The sequence below is a fragment of the Mytilus californianus genome, unplaced genomic scaffold (genome assembly GCF_021869535.1).
Source record: "Mytilus californianus isolate M0D057914Y unplaced genomic scaffold, xbMytCali1.0.p SCAF_6, whole genome shotgun sequence".
NCBI lineage: Eukaryota > Metazoa > Mollusca > Bivalvia > Mytilida > Mytilidae > Mytilus > Mytilus californianus.
The window spans coordinates 14436036-14458492 of NW_026262712.1; the positions used below are offsets into that span (position 1 = coordinate 14436036).

At 31.2% G+C, this 22457-nt stretch overlaps 1 protein-coding gene across 1 annotated transcript; it reads left to right on the forward strand.

The window, feature by feature from the left end:
* The first annotated feature begins 452 nt into the window (after positions 1-452).
* Positions 453-14502, forward strand: LOC127705559 (uncharacterized). Its single transcript, XM_052209886.1, has 5 exons — positions 453-547; positions 1323-1405; positions 8960-9068; positions 10664-10725; positions 13710-14502. The coding sequence occupies exons 1-5, from the start codon at positions 459-461 to the stop codon at positions 14162-14164; spliced, it is 798 nt and encodes a 265-aa protein (XP_052065846.1). The 5' UTR covers positions 453-458; the 3' UTR covers positions 14165-14502.
* The last annotated feature ends 7955 nt before the right edge of the window (positions 14503-22457 follow it).

The window sequence follows — 22457 nt, forward strand, 5'->3', positions numbered from 1 at the left end:
TTGATATGACTTTTTTCTATTGTTCTCCGGGTTTAAAGTTTTCTTTTTTTTATATAGATATAATCGACATTTTCTACAAAAAATTGGTTATTATTCTGAATTATATTTTCGACTTTGCTATTGTGGTATTTTGTACTTGCAATAGTTATTTAGACTTCCCATATCTGTTTAGATTTAATCGATTTATATCGAGTTATCAAAAAGATTAATCAAAATTACAAATAGAATTCTGATGAATATTTCATAATTATTTCTTTCTTTAACAGATAAAAACAGTAATGATGTCTTAGAGTGCAAGTATTTGTTCAGCTTAAACATCTATGTCGTTATGTACCAAACGTCAAAGTAAAATTTGATTTCAATTTCCGCATAGAACGGAATACACATTCACAAAGAAAAAAAACATGATCAAAACCATACTTCCTGCCATCTATTTCAAGCCATGTCAATTGAAAAATATGGCTTTGCGTTATGTAGTTGTGTCGTTTAGTCTATTATTTTACGTAAGGCATTGTCTGTCAATTGGCTTCTGCAGTAGAACTGAAAGGTAATGTACATTGTAACATAAACATTACATAACGAATTCAAATGTTGTATGCCATAAACCCACTTGATCAAATGATCTATCAACAACTTTATTTATTTATCTATTGCTGTATTTGTTTGTAAGGTTTTCTTGTTATTTTAGTAACCGCGCAGATTTGTTATTTGTTTTTTTTGTTTGTTCGATTTTTTTTTTTTATTGTGTATTTTTAACGCCACTTTCAGCCAACTTGGCTGCTTTATGTCGGGTAGTTTTAATGTTTGGAGGAAGCTGTAGCATCTTACGAGAACCACCGATCTTTGGAAAGAATGCGGACAGTCCCTTGCAATTATGCTGCGAGCGGTTATAGAAAATACTCTGAGTTAACGCCCTTATGATCTATTTGAACATGTGTTGAACACGAAAATGCATAACATTTATCATATGTATTTCAATTGTGTTATAAGTGCTGAACCGAAAGTTTCGTGTAGTGAAACATGTTCTCATATTATGTAATTGCACGTGTTGTCAATATTAGACGTAATTGAATTGACATAAAATTGTAAAGTGTAACTTGTTCCAAACAACTTACACTAAATTAATGCTGATATGAAATGCGCACATCAATTTGATATACATGATATATGTATACACAAACAATTGTTTTAACAATATGATCAAGTGACTTCGTCAGCTTCCTTTTTTGTTTACTTAAACAACTACGGTAATTTTTTTCGCATCCAGAAACAAAATTATAGATCAACACTAAACTTCATAAACTCTTATTCCTTTTTTGTAGTGCGAAATCAAATGTTGGTATATTCTACTACAAAGAATATTTTTGCTGTGACAATTATGAGGCTCAAAAAGAAGTATGCCATGGTAAGTGGTACACATTAATAAGAAGCAGTTTTTATAAACATTTTGACCTCACAATGGTCTAAAAGTATTATTAAACCATGTGCAATTGCAAAATGGCTGTATTTTACTGAATTCTTGAAAACATATTCTGATTAGATATATGATTAATGTTACTTCTGTCAATTCTGTAATCAGATCGTTCATTATTCCTTACATAAAGCCAATCGATTAATCATTAGTATCATTAATCGCTATTGTTTTATTAATGACATTTTTAAACAAATTAGCCATCTAAGGTGTATTTTTTCATTAAAATGTCATGTAATATGCACAAACACATAACAGCATATTGATTTTGGTGGCATATCAGGAAAGGAATACATATTTCTTTGTCAAACAATCATCATAATGTATTGCTCGGAAATATTTTGCATATGGATATGTTTATTCAACTAAAACTTACTAATGCTTAGTATTCTAAGAAAAATATGATAAATATATAAGACGTTTTAACATGAATTCAGGATTACCTTTCTACTTTATATAACACTCCCGTGAACATTTCAAACATACACAAACACTCATACACACACACACATAGACGCAAACAGTTCTATTTCGGGCTACTAGACTTAGATCCTTCACGACGTTTTTAGAAATGAACGTCAGGTCGTATGCGATATTTAGTTCTTAGGATGTCAAAAAAGTTTTAGAAAACCCCTACCAACTTTTAAAAGTTTTAAAGTCATCTCTGTCAATATGACGTTATACCGTTTTTTATTATTATAAGACTTTAAGTATCTTTGAATATATGCTTCAATTTATATTCAAGTAGTTAAAGTTTGTAGTTGATCTTTTAATTTCATAATCTACATGCATGATCTAACGAGGGACACATATATGTCTCTTTCCCGGACAAAAGATTAAATAAAACAGTAAATGTGATGTTTTTCCTTTCATTATTTGGACAAATGAAGTTAGCTCTTAGTTCTAGATGTGATAATTTAATATAATACATGTAATACCTTCATTTATTTTGACATATATCTAGAAAATGTTTAAATCGTTATCTGGTTAAAGGTATCTATATAAATAACCTTCACCTTATATATTGAATTACGTTTCAAATAAACATTGGTATATGTGTATACGAAAAATATGAATTTCAGAAAGTAGATGTGTGTGTTTCCTTTGAACTATAACGCGTTCAATAAAACATGGTAATTTCATTGTCCTTGACCAAACTTCAAATTATTTGTCAAGTAGGTAATGTTATAAATACATATTTAAGTATATTTTAACATTTGATAGGCATTTTGTCAATATTATATAACAAAAAAGCTACATTTTATTGAGGGGCATTTGCAACCTAATCCCTTCATCATTTTTTGAACAAATGGGTTTCGATAATATAATGAAAGATTTTAAATCAGAATCCAAAACAACGCTAAAACACATGCAGATACAAAAACACAAATGCTTTTCAATAAACTCAGAAAGGGTGTTAAGATCAAAAGCTTTGACCAATATTTGAAGAAATAAGACCTTTTCATGATCATACGGTGATAAACAGGATTCACAAAATTCTTCGAAATAAATATACATAAAATAAAGGCTTGTTTAAATATCGAATAAAAGAATATATTTTCTTATCAAATTAGAAAATTTGAAATGCTTTTTTTAATGTATTCAAATACAATATGATCGATACATTCGAAGTAATAATATACATGATATATGTGCATAATATACCTGATATATGTGCCCAAAAACATTTGTATATTGGAAGTCAGGTTGTTATAAGCATGCTTTTTTCACATCTACTTTACCAATGCAAATAATACTATTGAGGGGCATTCGCAATCTGATCTCTTCATCATTTTTTGAACAATTGGGTTTCGATAATATTAATGAAAGATTTTAAATCAGAATCAAAAACAACGCTCAAACACAAGCAAATACAAAAACATCAATGCTTTTTGAATGAACTTGGAAAAGGTGCTAAGGGAACGACCATTTAACTTCGAGGGGAGCTATGGTTTTTTCCTAAACAAATATTCTGATCCCCAATTTGATGAAAAAAATTATTGTGGTCAAGCAGATGAAAAAAAAAATATTATGAATCTAGATTTTCCCCATACCTTATAGTGTTAAATTTTGAAAAAAAAAATTGATTGATAGCGTCGAAAAACTAAAAAAAAAATCTGACTCAGACAAAAAACCATAACCCACCCTACACCCACCCACTCCCCCTCCCCCCTCCTTGAAGTAAAATGGTTGCTTCCTAAGATCATAATCATTGAACAATGTTTCAAGAAATAAGACCTTTTCATGATCATACAGTGATAAACAGGATTCACAAAAATTTTCGGAATAGATATACATAAAATGTAGGTTTATTTAAATATAGAAAAGGAATATATTTTCTTATCATATTTGAAAATGTAAAATACTTTTTTTTTTTTTTTTTATTTATACAAATACAATATGATCGACACATTCGAAGTAATAATATACCTGATATATGTGCCCAAAAACATTTGTATATTGGAAGTCAGCTTGTAATAACTATGCTTTTTTCACATCTACTTTACCAATGCAAATGATACTATTGTAAGATATTTTAACATAATGTATTGGATTGTATGCTTTAACTAGTGATTTATGACCAGAAGGTGTGATGTCCTTATAGCCATAAGTGTGTTGTGATGGTATCACTTTCATGCTAAAAAATACTCTTACATTAAATATATGTTTTTTATAACGAGTGAGAATGGGATATCACTTGATATCAACTCGAGTTATTTGATTTCAATAACATAATTAACGAGCCTCAAATCTAAAATGTACGATACTAGAAAATCGTCGAAATTGAGTCAACCCTTCATGATGTTTGTAATTACTCTTGTATAGCGTCTCGTCTCTAATTATCAGTAATATCTTATCTCTCTTTTCCGTTCACTCAAAATAGTTCTGTCATAACTTTTTTAAACTTTGAAAATGTGGGAAATTTCTTTTATTAAAGTCAGAATATTTAAGACCAACATATTCTTTTAAATATTCATTATTAATACATGAATGTTTCTATCTTTTTATATGATTCTTTATCAAAAACTGATAACTTATTTGCGCAAAATGTTTTTCATTCATCTGTTATATAACATCATTCCTTTTCATTATTTCCCTCTCATAATATTATAAGATAAATTGCTTATCTTTAATATAACTTTATTTAAACATTTAATTATAACAAATAGTTCATGATTGTTTTTAGATTAAAAAAAAATTATGTATTTGGTAGCAGTTTTTTATAACTGCCTAGTGTTGAGACTACACATATGGTTCCACTTTAATTGTAGTTTATTGCATTTTCAAAAAGAAATGCCGAAATAATGATACATATTCCATTCTAAGCTTTATGAAATAATTTCTCATTTTCATCCTCATCATTGATGAATCGTTGCAAATTAGCTCGGCTAAATATATATGTCTTTTTGTGTGAATCCAGATAAATGTGTGTCATCTTTGAGAGTTGTAGCAGGTATTTTTAGTAGTAGGAAGAGATAAAATATTAGGAATCTCCTAGTTGCCCGACCAAACTGAGGATTACAAAACCTCTATCAGATAGCCAGTATTTGTTTTATAGCTGGATATATCTGCATAAAACATTATTGTAAATATAAGAATACTATAAACACTATGATTGTTTTTTGTGCGTATGCATATCTGATGACTAACTTCAGACAACAGTATTTTGTCAGTATTCTTATCTATACAAACAAAATATATCTTCAACTTTATTTAATGTCAGGTCATCATATTTATTTCAAGACATGTGTCTGAAAGACTTTATATTTTCTACAACTCTTTGTTCAATATGGATTTGACCTGAATTCTAACCTTTCAATAGATGTACGATTTTAACAACACATCGAATTTGAATATGTATATTTGAAATTATTTCAATAACCTTATGTAGTATATTAATATGAACAATGATAAGCTGCTAGATCGTTTTAAGACAATGTACGTAAGCCAAAGAGTTGATTCATTGTTTCTTTGTAAGAAAGAGGCGAAATATACCAAAGGGAATTCAAACTCACAAATCCAAAATCAAATAACAACACCTTGCTAAAAAAGAAAAAGTCTATCAGACAAACAACAGGACACAAAACACAACATAGAAAACTAAAAACTGAGCAACACGAACCCCATCAAAAACTGGTAGTGATCTCAGATATCCGGAAGGATAAGCAGATACTGCTCCACATGTGGCACCCCGTCGTGTTGCTCAAATAAGTACCAACTCGGTGATAAGTCTAAATCAGAAGGTAATTTTCGGGGAAACGGGGACGGGATTGTAGCTACGACAACTGGAACATATCCGTCGTCATCTGTGAAACAGATATTTCATAAGGGTCAACCAACTCGTGATGGCGTTCGTAAAATTTAGGAAGGATGATTTCAACTAACCCACTTGAAACTCTTAGTTTAATAGCTTCTTTGTGAGCAGAAACCCTCTATCAAGGTAATCATTATAAGAAATACAAGCCCTGGAATATCTTATCAACTGGGAGAAATATGCTCCGTATACAGGCGCTGCTGAAATGTTGCAACAAAGAAATGAAAGTTAACAACTAGGAAACAGAAATCATCTCGTTTCGCAGGTAGGTTAATGCTGTTCTACGGTAAATCGGCTATTTATTCATAAAAAATCATTAAAATGTGAATTTGTTTTTAATTTCAGTCAAGAAACTTTCATACCTAGAACGAATTTTGATCATCCCTTATATATATCATCCAAACTTTTAATTTCTGGTGTCTTAGAACCCCCCACTTGGTTACCATGGTAACGGGCGACATTAAAATATGGCGTGTGAACTTTTAACTTCAAGAACCCGGTATACCCCACAGAACTACACCAATGAATGAAAATAAAGTTGTATTTGGTTGATAAAGATGTTATCTTTCTTGTAACAGCTGTTTCTTGCTTAAAATATGCCTTTTTCTAACAAAAAAATAACAGAAGTGACATACAATCCAACCATGCCTACACCAAAAACCAAATTCCTTGTCAATTGTAAAAGTGTTGTGTTCATTTTAAATACAAAAAGAGCAATCTCGGTATTCATGAGCTTTCCAAGAATAAATATGCCAAGTTTTAAAGATACCAATAAATATTAACGGGGTGCGCCAATGCCATCTTTATAAATGAGTGATACACAAGTCCTTTCACGGCGACATTTAAACACCGAAATGATTAAGATTCGATTGTTCCTCTTTACGGTGTCAAAGTGCTGGGAATGAAATAAACGACATTTTGACAATTTTGACTTGAAATGGACACACTAAAGATGTAAAACAATGTTATTCTTTTAATTTTTATACTTGTATGTGTTCATGAATCTTGAAAGAATCACGGTGCACACGAATGTTATGAGGGAAAAAAGGGGGGACATTCTAACAATAGCCACCTTATATTTTGAAAGAGCTTTCGTTACCCCATGTTCTGTAAGAGCTTTAATATAATACTTTCATTTCTTTGTCTTCAATGTTCCAGAGTCAGTTTGAACATGTAATTCTTCCTTTTGTTGTCATACTGAAAATTGCTTCATTCCAAAGTTCACATGTAAGTGAAATGGCATGGATTATTTCATATTCAGCACTGTTATAGTTTTGATATATGTCCTCAAACTTTTATCTTTAAAACATTCATTTCACTTTCTTTTCATACATAGATCTAATATGCATATATCTTACATTATCTCAATATATGGTTATAAATGGTCTGACAATTTCCTTGTGTGTGTTGATCTTCAAAGCAAACCAGTGCTTTCTCTTTTTCTTCGATTACTTTTTTCCAATTTCAGTTTGTAAAAACTATTATAACACCATTGCTTCCAAGTCATCTTAATACTGAAAAATATAATGTAAACAGTAAAAATAGTGGTAATTTAAAAGTTATTGGTATTAATGTAATGATACAAATAGAAAACTTCAGTTAAAATTTTGTGTTCCAAAATCATTATGCATTGATTTAAAATGAACTTTTAATATATTTGTTTTCTGTAAAACTACAATAAAAGTTTAACTACAGTTTACTTTAACTGGTATTTACCCATCACAATGCTTTTCCAATTTGTTATTAATTATGACTGTATCAATATTGATCAATATTGAGTAAATGTTACCCTGACAATACAGCAAAATTTAATTATCCTTATGGGCAAAAAAAGCAGAATAAAAGGCTAAAAAATTAAATAATAAAAAAAGGACCAATAAGAAAAGAGAATAATGAGATGTTAAAACACAGAGAATAGAGAATAATGGGCAAAATAGATTAAGAATAGAGAAAATGGTATAAAAAAGAACAAAGAAATGAAGGACCCCCATCAAGACTCATACATTATAATATTAATGCTTGCATTGTGTAGACCTACTGTTTGATATTATAGAACTTCATGTCTTTAGGCATTGAAATGCCATTTTAATGTGTGCATGGTGTAAATCAATCTGCAAAAGAAGTAACAATAATTACTGAAAGGTTTCAAACTAAATTTTAACACACCAGATTGTTAAAACAAAAATAAGATTTATGTGAATGTTTTAAGTGATGCTTGTCAACTTATGAAAAGATCTACACAAAGAAACATAGACTTCAGATACACTTTTTTATAGGTAATCAATATAACAAATTAACATTAATCGAATGACTAATAGATCTATAAACATAAGAAGAACAAATTAATAAAGAAAATATTAAATGTACACAAAAAGGGATGATTTAAAATGAGAGTATAATGATTATCATATTTAAAACCATCAATAAAAAATTGTTTTTAAATTATCATGGCTAATGATAATAAATTATAGTTTTAACATATTTTAACATCTTATATGCTTGCCTAAGCAATTTTATTAAATGCAGGCAAGCCATTAGTATGATTGCATGCACAGTGCCATGTATGCATATATTTTAACTATCTTTTTGTTTTAGTTTTGTTATATGTTATACATTGGAATAAACATCTAGTAAGGAAATAATTTTTCAGGTGCAATTAGAGCAATCTGAAGATTCATGCTCAAAATATATATACTTAATAGATCTTAACAGATCAACATAAAATTAAATCATGACATGCATAAGACTTAGAGGCGAATTAAGGGGAAAAGGGGGGTTTGTGGAGGGGGCGGTGGCGGTCATGGTGCTCGGACTTTTAACAAATTCCACTTACGTTGCATTGTTGATGGCCATCATGGGCCCCTATTTAAAAATCTTGGACCCGCATCTGTGCATGGCAGGTCAGTCTGCAAATGTCGACATCAAGTTACTTAGTCAATGGTCAAAAACACAAACAAATACTGGGGTACATATCAGGTACTGTGAGAATATCCTGTCCCACATGTGACACCTATCATGTTGGTCTTGGTAAGGTCAAATTCGATGTTATGTCTTATTCGGTGATGTACCAATCTAAGAAAAGAGAACAAATAATGTTACGACAATAGAGTAATATTCCCTTACAGTCAACGAAGTCATATTGATATGGCACCCATGTGCTTGTTCTATTTCAGAATGTCCTACTGGATTCACATCAAAGGCAGGATCTAAATGTATTCCTTGTCCAGGAAACACTTACGGACTGAGATGTGCAGAACATTGCAAATGTCACGATGATGAAAGGTAATTTAATCGACAAAATTGATTTTTATATACTCAAAAAGTACAGTATAACATTAACAGTGCCATAATTTGTAACTGAAGACGATCTCAATGCCGTATTATTTTACATATAAGGGGCTTTGTGACTTTCATCCTTAGTTACATTCTTTCAACCAAAAGCATATTATAAAGAGCAATTCATCATTTTGATTTTATTAGAAAGTTATATTCTTGCTCAGTCTTTTTTTTATAATAATTTTCAAATAAAGACTTCATTGTCACTTTGTATGTTTCCACTTCGAGCATTTTTATTGCATTTCATTAGGAAACAATGTGTGATTACAATGATGAGGTTACTCATAATCACATAAAAATCTGATTACGGACCTGTCTTTGAAAAACAATGTATTTGTTTAAAGACGTGTTCTCAACTTCAATTTCTCTACCAACTTCATGTGATTTGACTTCACCTTACACATACAGTCTGTTGGATATGTTGATGAAATAACAATATAATGTTAAATAATTATATAGAAAAGGGCATTTTATGGCGTATTATGCTTTGTCCACTTGAGCCATTTTGCGATTAGTGGGACGAAAGATACCAGAGGGATAGTCAAACTCATAGATCGAAAACAAACTGACAACACCATGGCCAAAAATAAAAAGACAAACAGACAAATAATAGTACAGATGACACAACATAGAAAACTAAAGACTAAGCAACACGAACCCCACCAAAAACTGGGGGTGATCTCAAGTGCTCCGGAAGGGTAAGCAGATCCTGCTCCACATGTGGCACCCGTCGTGTTGCTTATGTTATTACAAATCCGGTAAATAGTCTAATTCGGTAAGTCACATTCGTGAAAAGGGAAGGATATTGTAGTTACAACATAAGGAACATATCCGATATCATCTGTGAAACGGTTATTCCATAACGGTCAACCAACTCGTGATGGCGTCCGTAAAATGTACGAAGGGATGATTTCAACTTCACCATTTGGAACTCTTGGCTTAATAGCTTCCTTGTGAGCAGCAATCCTCTATCAAGGAAATCATGGTAGGAAACACAAGCCCGGGAATATCGTATCAATTGGGAGATATATACTCCGTATGCAGACGCTGCTGGAATGTTGCTACATAGAAATGGAAAGTTCACAATTGGGAAGCTGAAATCATCTCTTTTGTCGTAAAGTTTTGTTTTCAACCGACCCTCATTGTCAATTTCTAGATGTAAGTCAAGATAACTATCGCATCATAGTAATTGGAACTTCTATTCGTTTGCAATTACTTAATTAGTAGGGGTTAATACCTTAACGCAGGGGAATGTGTTTAGTCTGTGTTCTATTCCCAAATGTGAAAATTTGACTGAGGTGTGATTCGCATGATTGATGATGCATGTATAGCAGAAAACAATTGCGCTGTCGATCAACTTGCATCGTTCCGAGAATATCCGATTTCCTCAGGTTATTTGTATCAGGATTGTATATTCTATATTGATTTAGAAAATCGTGTAATACTTATGAATTAAATGCTTTACACGCAGACGAATGATATATTCCAAAATAACTAGAAATCAGACTTTGGTAACTTTGTCATAAATTCATATTTTTCAGATGTGATCATGAACACGGTTGTGTCAAGCTTGGCGATGAAACCATTACCATCGACAAATCAGGTTTCATGCTTTTTCATTTCTTTAAAATTAAACCTACAAATTTCTAGATTAACGTACGCGTTCCTCAGAAATATTCAAACCTTAACATTTGGAAGCTAGGTAAATACGCTGCAATGTTTTGAGCTTGAATGTGTATGACCAAAAGGGACCTAAACAGAATAATCAATGAATTGTCAAAATCCGTCTCAAGAATACCTGTTGGGTTACTCCTTTAGTACGTAGTAGAAATATCTGTATACACAAAAAGGGAGAATCAATTGATGTGGGTTTGGAATTAATGCCGAAGTTTAATACCAGAAAGTTCTATGGACGCACCATATGTATAAAGTAAACTCTTTTGTTCGTGTTAAGTTGTTCCAAAATACATGCCATCTAATCAAAATAACTCTTGTTTCTTACTAAAATGTGTAGTTCAATATAAAAAAAAACACTGACCAGTAAAATATAAATAATGTACATCACCAGTAACATAATTCCTTTAAATGATAAATAACTCGGTAAACCATTTTAAATGAGAGGCGAAAAATAATCCCTTTTGCAAACCTCAGAGGGAGTGTCATGATCCCAGGTAGTCTGTTAATGTGGCGGAAGAAGCCAAAGTACTCGGAGAGATCCATAAGGGATCCTCGGCGGAAACAAGCAAACCAAAGTGATATCAACTTTTACCAAACGAGACCAACCAAGTACCTATGCCAGTTTAAACTCATTTTGGGTAGCAGATATGTGAGTTGGAGGTTAACAATTACCTTACCAATGTACTGCAGTTTCCAGTGTCCCGAGTCGCGGATCGAACCCGAGATCTTCAGCACTATAGTCATTGATCTTAACCACTAGGCCACGAAACAAAACCTTTCGCAATTGTATCTTATTTCAACAATATGCTAACTTAATTTTAAGCATGTCATATGTTTGTTATGAAAGATATATACTGTGTCTTAAAGTTGGGAATATATATTACATTTTTTTAATATATATTACCATCAATCTATTTTAACAGTTTTTTATTGCAATTCTATAGACGTGTATTTGAGTGCTATTCTATATTGTTTTACCCACAAAACATGCTCTTTAAAAATCTTTGATTCAACATTAATGGCAATCTGAAGTGAACAACGATAAGTCAGATAACTAAAGTTAAAATTTTCGGAAAAGGTCCTTGTCTCATACACTCACCTCAGTACTTGGTGCATTTTTCCAGTCCATAAGCACATGTTGTTTGTTAACAATGCTGCCGCTGCTTTTAAACTGCTGGTCCCTAAAGAAGATGCATGCAAACATCGAATGGTGGTTTAAATTCACTAAAGCATATTTCGTGTATCTTTTTTGCATTTACTAGAAACAAATTACCACGACTGTTTTTTTTTTTTTTTTATATTTCAAATATGAATAAAATGTCGATTCTGCTAAAATATAAAAATCAATCGACAAATGTGAATACAATATTTCAAGATAATCAATACTATAATCGAATCTGTAAGTCGCCCTCATTTCAGAAAAGTACTAACTCTATTGGTGCACAACAATGCAGTTGTGAAGCAAAAAGCATTTATTGTTTTATTATTGCAATTTATCAAATTAGATTCTGCCAAAACGCGTTAAAAGTGTTTGAAAGTTAACATTTTATAAAAAAACACATTTATAACACAAATAGTTCTTGGAAATAGTAATTTGCACCAGTCCCTCTTTAACCAGTCTTCTTGCTAAAACATAATCTGATTAGATGCTTAATTACATGTAAAACTTGGTACAAGCTTCGAATCGAAACTGTTTATATTGTATTCAACAATTATATGTCGGTCATATCTGTAAACATCCATGTTATACTAAACTAAACCTGTTTATGTGTAGCTTCTCCGTCTTCCAGATCAGATCAATCTGCAATAAAGGTGGTGTTTACACTGTAGATTGTTATACTCTCTAATGAGTATTCGATTTGGTTAAGTTAAACATACTGAAAGTCGGATCTCCTTTCCGTCATTTGCATCGGTTTTTGGATTTTTTGTTTCTTGTATTGTAATAAGTGTTGGCTATTGTTGCATTTACATAGTTTTACAATAAATATATACGGGTGAAAAAAAAATCAATTTCCGAGATATACTCAATTAAAGGTCTTTGGTAAACTCTGCTGTATTCACAAATATATTCAAATGTCCTCTTATTTAAGATTTCTATACATCTACAAATGTGACGACACTGTTGTCGATTTATCCTGCAAATAAGACTGGAAGCTATTTACTGACGGTAGAAGGTGGTGAATCGAAAATTGCGGAAGGCCCTTCTGGTAAAATGTACAATAAGTAATATGAAAGAGCTATTTCGGTATAAGATAAACTTAAACGCATGTTTTAGTGTGTAAAAATCTATAAATTACAAATAATTAAAGATGTTACGAGAGTTTAGCATTTTGGTAGAACTTAAAAGCGAAAATAAACATTCGAAAAATATATAAAAGAAGAGATGATCTATTTTATATTTTGTTTTTTGTAGTTACTTTTGCTAAGTTTAAGATTAAAATTTTAATTTTGAGGTAAAGACGTTGATAAATTAAGGCCTGTAGATTGAATTTTGTGTGTAACGTTTTAATTAGTTTGTAGTTAAAAGTAAAATCCCAAAAATACTAGATCCGAGGAAAATTCAATCGGAAAATCCCTAATCATATGGCAAAATCAAATGACAAAACGCATCAAACGAATGGACAACAACTTCTGGTAAAATCAGTTAATAAGAGCTGTTATAATAACGTTTCAAACATAATCAAATTACTTTAAAAGAAGGCAAAGATGATCAAATGGCTCACGAATGTACTAATATATCATTATGATTGTTTATTATTTGCCATACAATTATGTTTTTCTCCTGTATAACTCTAACAAAACTAGAGAAGCACATTTTACTTCATTATATAGTATTCTACATTCTCGTTTGAGGACACATTCTTTTATTACCTTGCATACTTTTTATGTTGTTTTTTTTTATTATTTCAGATGCTTCAACGAATAAGATAATTTCGTATGGTATAGGTGGGGGCAGTGCAATAAGTGCTATAATTCTTATAGCTTTGTCTGTTTTCATTTGCTGGAGGTATAGGCTTATGAAGAAAAAGGAGAGGCTCGACTCTATTCATTCCAATGCACCGTTGACTCAACAGTCTAATGTCTCGAACACGGTCGAAGACCAATCAACTATTAGCGAAGAGGCACATGATTATGAAGAAATTGATGAAATTGATATACCATGTGAACCGATTACAAGTAGTAACACTAATGACTCCAATGATAACAGCGTCACTGATGGAGCAGATAATGAAGGATATTTGCACCCTTATCATTCATTAAATTATCCCGATATAATTCAAGAAAATGATAAAGAAAGGGAAAAGAATGATATCGATATGAATATCCAAGAAAAGTATCAGTATTCCTTGTCAGTAAAAGATTAAAAAAGGGCTCAAAACCTGAAGAACTAGTTTCGGAAGAAGATATTATTTATTTACAAGTTATTGATAAACAAAATATGGAAGATGAAGGTGACCAGAAAGCAGAGTCCAATAAAGTTCTTTTCTTTTTATGATAGTAAACGATGATGTTTAAAAGAAAGAACAATTTTAAAACCACTTTTTATTGAATTAGACCAAAATACACTTCAAAATTAAAGAAACAATCAATATTGATATCAACAACATATTCTTATAAATAACATGTTCAACCAATGTAGATTTTAATAGGTTTGGTTTTTTTTATTAATGAAATAAGTTATAATAAAATGTGACCCTAATTATTTCCGATAAACAACTAACTTGCCAATGTTAAATAAAAGCCGCCACGCTGCATCTCTATATCAAAAAGGATATTAGGGATGTACTTCAAAGAGACAGCAAACCAGCAAAACAAAGCCAATACACATTAATGAAGTCAAAGCATACATATTGTGGTAATCAAAGTTAAACCCAATATTAACGGGCAAGTTCTCACATTTTTATCCTCCTGTCCAGCGCACAAAATTTAATTCGAGTCTATACTAGGTATTTGCTTATTAAACAGTGACGGACAACCAGCATACAAGCAATGAATGTTGTATTACAAAAAACAAAAAAGATCGAGTAAGTAAGATGAGAGGTTTCCTTCTGGTACAGGGGTTGTCAATAGTAGGTTAAAACTAAGGTCTAGAAAGGTCTTTCTTGTAGGAAAAACAAACCAAATGTAAATCGTATTCTTTATAGCTACTAAACTGATCAATGATCTCACTAATATAAACGTCTTTTGACCTGCTCATCTAATATTCTGTAATTATAAACAAATATAAATGTTCAACAATGGCGAACTCTAATATATTCTTAGTAATTTCATTCTGCTAGTTTGCTGTGTCGTTGAAATTGACAATATATATTGTTTATTAATGAAACAAAGCAAATATCTTCCATGTTCTGATACGTGTACATTGATTCTTCGAGTAAATTCTAGTGCTGAGCCATCAAAACATGTTCTGGTTAAAAACAATTAAGATTACACTAATTTGTATTGATTGATTGGCGGCCCGTCTGTGATCAAGAGGAAAAGCGAATAATTATTAGTACCACCGGTAGTCCTTTCAGCAAGTTGATAATGTAGATAAAATAGCCTTGAATTTAGAAAGGGTTGGTTCCGAATGTATACATAAACAGAATGAACAGAAACTAAATTATTATCGGACAAAACAAGTTAAGGTTGCAATATTAATGCTTGTAAGCGGTGTTAGGAATTTGACTTAAGGTAAATATTCGCAATGCAATTTTAATTTTATCTATTGTTAACATTACAAATTTCTTAACTGTGTTCAAGATTGAATTAAGAATAAACAAAAATATGTATCCTATATACAATTCCAGTTAAAATTGTAGTTTCACACCTAATCTCTGCGAGAATGGTTGCAATGGTATTTCAACTTGCTGAGAATTAGGAACTCTTAATACGCATGGCTCCGGAGTTAACGTTTATATTCCGACCAGATGTGACTGAATATTGAAATCTAGCACAACAAACCGGAAGACCTATTTTAACAAGGCTTGTACATCTAAAACGGTAAAAATCTAGATGACCATATGTCTATACCACAAGTATTTAACCATTGAGGATTTCTTATTTATAAGAAAATAACAATGCTTGATTGAGATATATGAGAGTGAAATTGTTTGATTCCATATAAATTTTCCTTGAAGATGAATAATAAATTGAAACCTAATTTAAAAGCTTATTTCGGTTATATTTCATGTAAAAGATGGCGATATATAATTCGCAAATTCGTAAACCCATTGCAATACCTATAGAGAAAAAAAAGAAAAATCATTGAAGTTGACCTTCTAAATATAAAAGAGTAATAAATGGGCAGTTATGAAAAACAGCATGTATTAATCTGTATCTATTACATACTTTAGAGGTTAGGTTTGAGGTAGATACAACACCAAGTTACTGGTGCCATACTTCCCCAATAATTCCTTGAATTTGAAATCTATCAAAAAAATAAGATGATGCAAACAAATATTGTAATTGCATTATGAGACCTAATTGAATCACGCGCATGTCAAACCTATCGAAATAGGCAACAACAAAAAAATCGACATCAGGAAGAAGAAAATTCATATTGGCCAAAGATAAGTCGTCCTCATATTCTCATACGTTTTGGATTAGAATAAACGTGCCTAGTTATAAAAGAAGTTAAAACAAAGGGAAACCAAACCGTTTTACGTATGAATTATTAAGACTGATTTCAAACGTATAAGTGAAATTGAATTATTTAGAAGGGTAAAACGGATGTAATTAGACAGATGTCGTCATAAAATCTGCATATACTAATGGAAATTACCATCAAGTGGTATATTTAATGGTATTTATTAAATTAAGGAACACCTTTGCAATGAAAGGGGTTCATCTTGTTTACGAACGGAATAACAATCACTTGACGATATTATGTATGTCAAAATGAACATTGATATCACATGTATAAATTAAAATGCTATCATTTTTTTCGTTTTGCATTCGTTTTTAGTACAGAAGATATTCTGTCGTGTGAGTATAGCATTAAACGAATGTTGCAATAAATATACTCATAAATCATCATGTACAAAAATGTACTGTATAAATGTTCTGTCGTAAGAAGACCAGCGAGATGTAAGGTTAAGTAATTTTGTTATTGCTCTTTGATTTGTGAAACATGTCATTGACATACAATATAACGCACACATATTTCTAAAACACTTTTGATTATTTGCAAAAACTCTTTTATTCCGTTCTTAAACAAGATGAATCCCTTTCATTGCAAACGTGTTCCTTGATTTCATAAATACCATTAAAACACCACTTGATGACAATGTTGTCAATATAATGGAATTCTATGCGACTGTCGTACAAATGGGAGGTTTAGCTAGCTATAAAACCAGGTTTAACCCACCATTTTCTTCATGAAGAAATGCTTGTACCAAGTCAGGAATATGACAGTTGTTTTCCATTCGTTTGATGTGTTTGAGCTTTTGATTTTTTCATTTGATAACAGACTTTCCGTATTGAATTTTCCATGGAGTGCGGTATTTTTGTTATTTTACTTTTTTTTATAGTAACTGAAAGTGTACATAGGTAATCATGTTTGAACAGATGTATTATAGGTATGTTTATTTGAACATAGGTTGGTGAATATGAAGAAATGGTATACATTAGATGCACTTTCCAAATTACTGTTAGTTATACAACAGTAATAATCTTTCTACTTTGTATTATTCGATGTTTCTTGTTTAATTTTTGACACACATCTTTCTTCCGACAGTATGACACTGCTAGACAAGAGGACAGTATGAAAACTAGTAATAAACCAGTGCAAATGATGTAGATACACTGGCAAAAATGCCACACATGTGTACATGCGTGACACATGCGTTTCACATGTGTGTCACACGCATGTGAAAGAGACGTTTCATGCCACGCATGTGATACATGTGTGGAAAACACATGTGATACGCATGATACACACATGTGATCATGCGTTTCACATGTGAATAACATGCGTAAGGAAATACACCTGTGATACATGCGTGATTACTGCATTTAAAAGGCATGGTGCCTGTATTAAATATTTTTCAAAATGTCCTCCTATTTGTCCAATTACCATGATTGTTGACATGCATCTTAGTTCTCAAGTGAATTACATGCGTTTTGTAACACATGCGTTATACATGTGTTTTCTATATATATACACAGGCAAATTTTGTTCACGTAAATTTCTTTTGAGATTCACCTCAAACAAGCTTATACATGAAACTCATGTGCAATTAATGTGAATTGAGCTTTAATGTGAAATTCATGTTAAATGTTTCATGTGAAACTAACATGAATCAAGCTTTCATGTTAATTTTTCTAAAATGAAATTAAGGTGACTATTGAGCATCAATCACACAAATTCACAGTATTTGAGCATATTTTAGATAAGTTAATGCTAATCTAGTACACATTCTATTTTGATATATATAAATATTCTTCTTGGTCTTGACTATGTGTTCATACTTCCATTATATTTTACTTTCTTGATCCTAAACAATACAAAAATATTTATCTATCAACTCCCAATATCTCCAATTCAAGAGATAGGATGCAATAAAACAAAGAAGGCAAGCAAATATCCAGGTCACCTTAGTTCACTCCTAGAATTTTTTCGGTTATGGTCAAGTCTCAATACTTTTTTTTTAAAAGTGATGTAAGGATTGGTGATTCATTTATAGAATATGCATGCACTGATGTGTATTTCATTTTTAATATGTATGTACAAGTCATTTTGTGATTATCAGTCATGAGACAATGCAATCACATTGTGGAAATTGTCTCACTTGCGAAAAGATCCCAATTTTTTCTTTTGAAAGTTTTGAGGAAAAAAAGTAGTTCACCCTGCCACATATTCATGTGCCTGTTTCAAGCCAGGAACCTTTTCAGTGGTTGTCTAAAGTCTCATCCTAATAAAAAAAAATATTTAAAGAATTTGGTGTTGATGGAAGCTCTTTGATTGGTATAGACTCTGGTTAATTAAGTAGATCATGACATATACCATATTGAAAGTCTTGCTGTTATTTACAACCATTTCCTTCTTATTTCATATATGTATTTCAGTTTTTTTCATTTCAACACCAATCTTAATAAGGTTAAGGCAAAAAGAAAACAAATGTTGACAAACAACAGGCATATACCATTAGAAGATCTCAAAGTTTGGCTGCACAATAGACTAAAAATTCTTGTTATTTCAAATATTTATATAAAATTCAGTTTAAAACATACATTTTCCATTTTTAGACTATAATTGTCATGTTGACACAATAATTTGAATTTGAATTGTATTATATTCTGAGAGTACTTGTGGTTGAAATAATATACACAATATTTAATTTCATGTGTTTTAGATTCTTAAATACACCACTCCCATATAATGACTACATGTCTGTTAGTAATGTTTAAGAGTTCTCTCCTGCATGTAATTGCTGTAATTGCTATTTGTACCCAATGCTTCCTTCATACATTTCACTACAAACCAGTAAAAGTCTGAAATGGCCTATATCTGTACTCGACTGTACTTATTTTTACTCGACCAGTCTGAATTGGTCTGAATTTTACTCGACATTACTCGACCCCAGTCTTAACCATACTCGACTGTACTGATTTGTACTTGACCCTTATCTTTGCCATTGAAAATAGTCTGAACTATAACTCGACCAGTCTGAAACAGTCTTAACCCATTTTCGACCTATTTTTTTCAGTCTAAACCATACTCGACCAAAGGTCTGAACAATACTCGACCAGTCTGAACCATACTTGACCAAATAACCTCTTCTTTTTCTAAATTTTAACTGTTGAAATAAACTTCTTTTTAACTGACATGACAACAGCCACAATAAAATAAAGATATATTATATAAACAGATTTTTACATTCTTACATGATTCTCAGATTTATGGAATAGAGATAGTTAAATCAAATTATCTTATATAATAATTTAATTATATTAATTTTAAAGTTTTAGAGTTTTGTTAAAAAAAGATTTTCTTTTACCTAAAAACCACACCTATACTGAGGGTAATTAAACCTTATTAAGGTGCTTCTTGTTTGGCATGTGTTTTTTTTTTAAATTATTTTTCCTAAATTCCTAAATAAAAACTACATAGGTCTCATGGTTACATACAATTAATGTACAATAGTTATATAATTATCTTTTTAATGAGGTAACAACAGCCAACAAAATCACTGAAATTGTTTAACCTTGTTTTAGAAATATATCTATTATTATAATTTGGGATATATTATATACAATATATATCAAAAAGGGATAAAAATTAAAGAAATTAATAAAATTGTTCTCATTAGTGGTGAAGTATAAAGTAATACCTCCTGTTTGGGACAAACTCTTGAAAAAGATCACACCTGGTCAGAGAGTATTAAATTCTAAATAACATTCATTCAAAATTGCAACATCCTGTGAAAGTTAAATCGCAAGGCCTTTTGAATTCACTAGATAAGTAATACACGAGTTTAAGAAAAATAGGGCTTTCTTTTTACCTGTAAAACACACATGTACTGAGGTAATTAAACCTTATTAAAGTGCTTCTTGTATGCCATGTCTTTAATTTTGACAAAAATTATTCAAATTTAATTGAAATAAATTTTTACTGTAACTTTGGAACACATTTCCTTTTTTAAAAGTTTATCACAGGATTACTATGAAAGTTCTAGCTATTATCATGATTATATTAAATTCTTGGTTTAACAAAACAAAGGTGTCATTTTTAAATTTATTAAGTTGCTTTATATGCTATTTTATATATATTTTAATAAAAAAAATGTTCACTGCATTATTAACTAAACTCAACTGACACCATAAATCTATACGAGGCTTAAGTTAATGGTGAAAATTGTCCAGTAACCATAAAATATATCTGAAACATTCAAAAAATTTTGAATAACATTGAAAATATTAGTCACAATTCAGTTTTTGAGATTATTTGATCAGCTTGTTTTATTTTTATTTTAAAGGTGATATATATGTATGTATATAAGTGTTGATGAATATGGTGATGAAGTTATATTATGTTTATTGTGAAATTTTGGTTTCAATGCTATATTGAATACATTTTTAATTTCAAATTATTGTTCAAATTTCTTGCCAGGGGAAATAGCTGTTGTTAAAAACAGTTCCTAAATTGATAAAATACAATAGATAGATACAAAATATAGTTCTAGGTTGGTTAAGACTTGGTCGAGTATGGTTCAGACTAGGTCGAGTATGGTTCAGACTAGGTCGAGTATGGTTCAGACTAGGTCGAGTATGGTTCAGACTAGGTCGAACATGGTTCAGACGCGTATAAAATGGTTAAGTACTGGTCGAGTAAGGGTCGAGTACAAGTTCAGACTGTTAAGTATGGTTCAGACTACAGTCGAGTATTATTAAGTAAATTTTAGACCAATTCAGACTGGTCGAGTAAAAATCAGTACAGTCGAGTACAGATATAGGCCATTTCAGACTTTTACTGGTTTGTAGTGTTTGCACTTATCCTTCTAAGATGTTGCTTGAATGATAAAATCCTGTAATACATTATCAGCCATCAGACTTTTGGAATACAGTTGCTGTAATAAAAAAAATAAACTGTAATCACAGAGATATGTCTCGCTTTTTAGTAATTTCGATAATGCAAATGTTGAAATTAAAATAGCAACACTTTAACATGTAAGATTTGCAAATATTCAAAGTCAATGAACCATGACTAAAGGTACATGGCTAAACAATCTCCATGGAAATTAGATGTGCCAATGCTAATACAACGCATACCAAATACCATTGACTTATCATAAGTAGTTCCCTTTAAAAAACCTAAACACAAACTAATACATGTAAACTAAGAAAATTTTAGTCAATAAACGATAACTGAGGGGGGGGGGGGCAAATAATCACCATGGTAATGAGATGTGCCAATGCTAATACAACTGCATACCAAATATCATTGACTTACCACTAGTGGTTTCCCATAAGCCGACCTAATCACAAACTAATACATGAAAACTAAGCAAAAGTTTCAAAGTCAATAGACCATGACTGAGGGGGCAGGGCCAAATAATCTTCATGGAAATGAGATATGCCAATGCGTATTCAACTGCATACCAATTATCATGAACTTACCACTAGTGGTTCCCCATAAACTGACCTAGTCACAAACTAATACATGAAAACTAAGCAAAAATTTAAAAGTCAATAGACCATGACTGAGAGGGCGGGGCCAAATAATCTCCATGGAAATGAGATATGCCAATGCTTATACAACTGCATACCAATCATAATTAACTTACCACTAGTGGTTCTCCATAAACTGACCTAATCACAAACTAATACATGAAGACTAAGCAAGAATTTCAAATTAAGTCAATAAACCATAACTGAGGGGGCGGGGCCAAATAATCTCCATGGTAATGAGATGTGCCAATACTAATACAACTGCATACCAAATATCTTCGACTTACTACTTGTGGTTCACTATAAACTAGACCTAATCACAAACTTATACATTGTTGACGCCGCTGTCGTCACCAACGCCAGATACAGCATACCTATGCCTCGCTTTTTGACTCCGTCAAGCGAGACAAAAACAGCATATATTTTTTGTGAAACATACATCAAATATTGGCTTACCAATCAGGTAAAAAATGATAACATCAATTTAATCTCCAATGATTTACCAAA